General features: G+C 50.8%; 1 protein-coding gene across 1 annotated transcript; it reads left to right on the top strand.

The window, feature by feature from the left end:
- The first annotated feature begins 441 nt into the window (after nt 1-441).
- Nucleotides 442-4763, top strand: PRG3 (proteoglycan 3, pro eosinophil major basic protein 2). Its single transcript, XM_032152903.1, has 6 exons — nt 442-478; nt 811-944; nt 1744-2054; nt 2736-2867; nt 3697-3808; nt 4624-4763. Exons 2-6 carry the CDS (start codon nt 884-886, stop codon nt 4680-4682), a joined length of 675 nt encoding a protein of 224 aa, XP_032008794.1. The 5' UTR covers nt 442-478; nt 811-883; the 3' UTR covers nt 4683-4763.
- The last annotated feature ends 284 nt before the right edge of the window (nt 4764-5047 follow it).

Genomic DNA, 5047 nt, shown 5'->3' with positions numbered 1-5047 from the left:
CCCTAGGATGAGTGAGAGCTTGGGAGCACTGAGCCTCCCTTTCCCCTCTTACTGCTTCCCCCCATTGTCTCCCACTAGCTCCCTGGGATCTCCACTTCACTTCCTAGGATTCCACCAGCAGGAGGCTACTCCTTGAGTTAAGGTGCGTTGTTCAGACTGGGGCACTTTAGGAGGCATAAATAATAATTATGCCTGGACAATAGACATAACATCCAGGGCCTTCTGAAGCAAACCAGGGTGTGGGGTACCCAAACAAGGCAGTAGGCCCCAGGAGGCAGGTTCCTGCAGTCCCAGCAGAGAGCAGGGCACAGGGGTGAGAAGACTGAGAAAACTTCGTTATCAGCTCCTCTGTCCCCCACTCTGGCCTGGGGCAATTATTCTGGCCTCTGCCCACTTCCCCAAAAACCCAGTATAAAACGGCTGCTTCTGGGCCCTGAAGCCAGAGGAACTGAGAGTGGAGGTCTCAGACTCTTGGAAGGTGAGTTCTTTTCTGGCTGGCCAGGCAGGACCATTGTAAGCCCTGGGAAGAAGCAGCACCTCACAGGGCAAACACGTAGAAGGCCTGTCTTTAGGAACGTCATAGCTGAGCAGATCTGTCCCCGCAGGGGCAGGAGTCTGGGCGAAGGGTGATACTGGAGAGCAGCAATGGAGACTGGAAGACAAATGAAATTTTGTACCTGAGTTATCCCTCCCACCATTCCTTTTCTAGACTCTCTGGCCCAGGGTCTGTTCATGGCAAGAGGAGAAAGCAATCTTGTTTGCTCTTTAATCAAACAATTAAACAAACATTCCCTCTATACTATGTGCCAGGGACCATACTAGACACACAAAGACAGCCCCAAGAAGGAAGGTGGAGTAGTGTCCTCGCTAAAAGACAGTAGATATGCAACGCGTCTTGCTCCTGCCCGTTCTCCTGCTGGGAACAGTTTCTGCTCTTCATCTGGGTAAGTCTCTCCCTTCCCTCCTCATCCGTCTTTCTCTTTTTTCCTTTTTCCTACACTCCCCTTCCCTGGCTTTTATTTGCACTCATGAGGCCAGGACCACAGTCTTCCTTCTTTAGCTGATACAGCTCATCTCCGGTAAGATATCACTTGGACTCAGAACTGTAACCTGGAACTTTCTCTTTTTTTGTTTGATTTTTTTTGTTGTTTTTTGTTTTTTTGTTTTGTTTTGAGACGGAGTCTTGCTCTGTTGCCCAGGCTGGAGTGCAGTGGCATGATCTCGGCTCATCACAACCTCTGCCTCCCGGGTTCAAGCAATTCTGCCTCAGCCTCCTGAGTAGCTGGGACTACAGGCACATGCCACCACTCCTGGCTAATCTTTGTATTTTTAGTAGAGACGGGGTTTCACCATATTTGCCAGGCTGGTCTCAAACTCCTAACCTCGTGATTTGCCCACCTCGGCCTCCCAAAGTACTGGGATTACGGGCGTGAGCCACCGCACCCGGCCAACTGTAACCTGAACTTTCAGAAGGAAAAACCAACCGCCTGTTAAGATGAAGGGCTGGTAGTCGCTGTTTCTCCCACCTTCAAAACACACACTCGTGGTGTCGGCCAGAAGTCAGGTTCTTGACCATTTGTGGGTGTGACCCGAGAGATCTCTCCTTACCTAACACCAAGGAAATCCTCCAGTCTTGTCTTCAGGTGGAATTCCTAGGAAAGCTCGAGTGAGGTTGCTGGAGCTGTCCACGGTTCTGGAACAAGGAAGCTCTTGACCTGATGGCAGGCTACCTCTTCTTCCCAGAGAATGATGTCCCCCATCTAGAGAGCCTAGAGACACAGGCAGACCTAGGCCAGGATCTGGATAGTTCAAAGGAGCAGGAGAGAGACTTGGCTCTGACCGAGGAGATTCAGGCAGAGGGAGAGGAGGTCAAGGCTTCTGTCTGTCAAGACACCTTTGAGGATGAGGAAGCCATGGAGTCGGACCCAGCTGCCTTAGACAAGGACTTTCAGTGCCCCAGGGAAGAAGACATTGTTGAAGTGCAGGGAAGCCCAAGGTGCAAGACCTGCCGCTACATATTGGTGCGGACTCCTACAACGTTTGCAAAAGCTCAGGTAAGTAGTAGGGAGGCTACTGCGGAGGACCTGGGGGAGAAGAGAGTACATTCAGTCTTCTGTTCCCTATTCATTTAGGCTAGTGGTTCTCAAAGCCTCGCATGCATCAGAATCACCTGGAGGTGTTGTTAAAACACAGATTTCTGGGCCTCACCTGCACAACTTCTGATTTAGGAGGGCTGAGGTGAAGCCTGAGAATTTGCATTTACAACAAATCCCCAGGTGATGATGATATTGTTGGTCTGGGGAGAACCACTGATTTAAACAAAAGGCTTTGGTGTTAGAACCACCTGTGTTAAATTTTGGTTCTGCCTTTTATTAGCTGTGTTATCTGGGCAAGTTGCTTTGCCTTTCAGAGCTTTAGCACCTTCATTTGTAAAACGAAGATAAATAGCACCAACTTCTTAGAGTTGTGGTGAGCATTAAATGAGATAATACATGAAAAGTGTTTGGAATAGTCACTGGGCTGTAATAAACTCTCAATAAGTGGTGGTTATAATTATTATGAGTATTATTATTTCCTGCAGGATTGTCCTGACAGCTAATTAAGAAGCAAAAGATAGGATTAAGGGAGGCATGTAGGTTTATTGTTAACCTGAAAAGGGATGCTGGGCTCTTGCCTGGAGACTCAGAAACTTGAAATAAATGAGAGGGAATTCTCTACTTTGTTTCTGTCTGCAGAACGTCTGCAGGAGATGCTACAGAGGCAACCTTGTCTCCATCCACAACTTCAACTTCAACTATCGCATTCAGTGCTACACTAGCACAGCAAACCGAGCCCAGGTCTGGATTGGAGGCATCCTCAGGGGCTGGGTAAGTCAGGGGCCAAATCTTGGGTGCAGTAAGTTCCTTCCGAATGTGTTAAAGTAGCACCTGATGGTGCCAAGCCTCAGGCCAGCAGCTGAAGTGTCCTTAATGTGGCAGGCAATGATGTGCTGGAGCTGGCTTGCACTGGCTTAGGAGAACTGATGGTGCCCATCTCTTCCCAACTCCATGCTCAGTGACTACATGCTTGCAGCTTGACATCAGCCGTGGTGGGAGTGTTTACACAAAGGAAATTGGCAATTGCTACACATCAGGGCTCCTTTCTACTCCCCATCCTCCCACCCACCCCAAGAGCTGGTATAAACATTTACCAGCATACCACTGGAGTCACGAGACAGAGTCCAGGCCCAGCTTAGTCACTTAGAAAGCTAGCTAAATAGGTTTCTTGGAGCCTTGTTTTTTTTTTTTTTTAAATCCCTGAAATGGGGACCTTCTTCTCTCAGGGTGGTTCTGGAATTGTGAGTGAATAAGTGGCATTATATTTGGTACAGTCCATAGATCAGCAGTACCACCATCACCTGGGAGCTTGTTAGAACTGCAGAATCTTGGACCCCACCGCAGACCTCTTGAATCAGAACCTGCATTTTAACGAGATCCCCAGGAGATAACGTACGCACAGTAAAGTTTGAGAAGCCTGCTCTGTGTGATGGCTGAGAGAGATGGTTGCTCTTCCTGTCATTGCCTGGAAACTCTTAGGAATGGCTCTCTAGGGTGTCTGGCTCCTGGCCGGGTAGGCAGTGAGAGAAGTCAACAGGGGGTATTCTGTGAGGTCCTGGATCTGAACTTCTGCCCTCTGACCTAGTCTTCACTTCTCTAGTTCCTGTGGAAGCGGTTTTGCTGGACTGATGGGAGCCACTGGAATTTTGCATACTGGTCCCCAGGGCAACCTTCTAATGGGCGTGGGTGCTGTGTGGCCCTATGCACCAAAGGTGAGGGGGAAGGGCACCAGGGCAGGGAGAAGGGATAGTAAAGTGGATTCTTAATACTACCCCTTTGAGCTGCCTGAACACACCTCCCCAAACTCAGACTCTCCCGCTGACTGAAGAACCAAAGTCCGGTGTGTAAGGAGGGCTGAGACATAGGGAATCCTCAAAGCAAAACCAGATGATAGGAGTTCTGGAGACAGGGGGGTGGCCTGGATGGTATGTGTGTGGGAAAATTCTTTGCCTCCTTTGATATGAGGGCAATAAATTCGAACAACAGATGTGACCATGAGAGTAGCAGAAGTGGATATAAGGTGTGGATGAGAGAAAAGGAAGGATGGGGGAATCAGTGGTGGCTGAGAGACAAGATGCCCGCCTCCAACAGCAGATGTGGGCAGCAGCATGGGTGCCAGATGTGAGTTTAGTATAGTGGCTAAGACCATATGTGCTGGAGCAAGACTGCTGCAGTTCACATCCCAGCACTGCCACTTGCCAACTGAGATACAGGCACGTTGTTTATCTCCACTAAGCCCCCGTTTCCTCATCTGTGAAATGGGGATGATGACAGCACCCACCTCTTGGAGTCACGGTAAGGATTAAATGCAATAGTCCACCTAAGTCCATCTAATGCAGTTAGCGCACAGCCTAGCTAGCAGTAAGAGCTCAGCAAATGTGAGCCAGCAGGGATGTGGGGCAAGCACACAGCTGGCAGATGACGATGGCCATCGATGGGGACATAGGGGGCCCCTGAGGAGGGAAAGAGGTGAAGCCCAGGCCAGACCCCGCAGGGCGGTGGACTTCACTGTGCTCTCTGCTGCTAGGAGGTTATTGGCGACGAGCTCGATGCAACAAGCAACTGCCCTTTGTCTGCTCCTTCTAAGCCCGCGGCACGGAGACCCTGCCAGCAGCCTCCTCCCGTCCCCCAACCTCTCCTGCTCATAAATCCAGACTTCCCACAGCATTTCCTGACTCTCGTTTCTTTATTGCTCACTTTGGGGGATTACCCCAGTTCGGAAAAATCCTGGAAGCGTTCACTCTCGGGAAAGTGAGCGATGGCCGAGTAGGGCGGCCCGGTGGGGGCTGGTGGTGGCGCTGGGCGGCGGAGCGGGACCTGGGGCAGCCCGAAGGCCTCCCTGGGCGTGGGGTAGGGATGGGGGATGGGGGCAGGGGTGTGGGTGGTGGGAGTAGAGGTGGTGGAGATGGTGGTGAGGATGGGAGTAGGGGTGGGAGTGGGGAGGTGGGGGG

The sequence above is a fragment of the Hylobates moloch genome, unplaced genomic scaffold (genome assembly GCF_009828535.3).
Source record: "Hylobates moloch isolate HMO894 unplaced genomic scaffold, HMol_V3 SCAFFOLD_5, whole genome shotgun sequence".
Classification (NCBI taxonomy): Eukaryota; Metazoa; Chordata; class Mammalia; order Primates; family Hylobatidae; genus Hylobates; species Hylobates moloch.
This window is presented reverse-complemented; position numbering and strand designations above follow the sequence as displayed.

Bases quoted from the DNA above. Each gene is read 5' to 3' on its own strand.
- PRG3 (XM_032152903.1), top strand. From the start codon at position 884: ATGCAACGCGTCTTGCTCCTGCCCGTTCTCCTGCTGGGAACAGTTTCT. The intron at 2,055-2,735 runs GTAAGTAGTAGG...TTCTGTCTGCAG, and splicing joins CAACGTTTGCAAAAGCTCAG to AACGTCTGCAGGAGATGCTA. The intron at 3,809-4,623 runs GTGAGGGGGAAG...CTCTGCTGCTAG, and splicing joins TGTGGCCCTATGCACCAAAG to GAGGTTATTGGCGACGAGCT.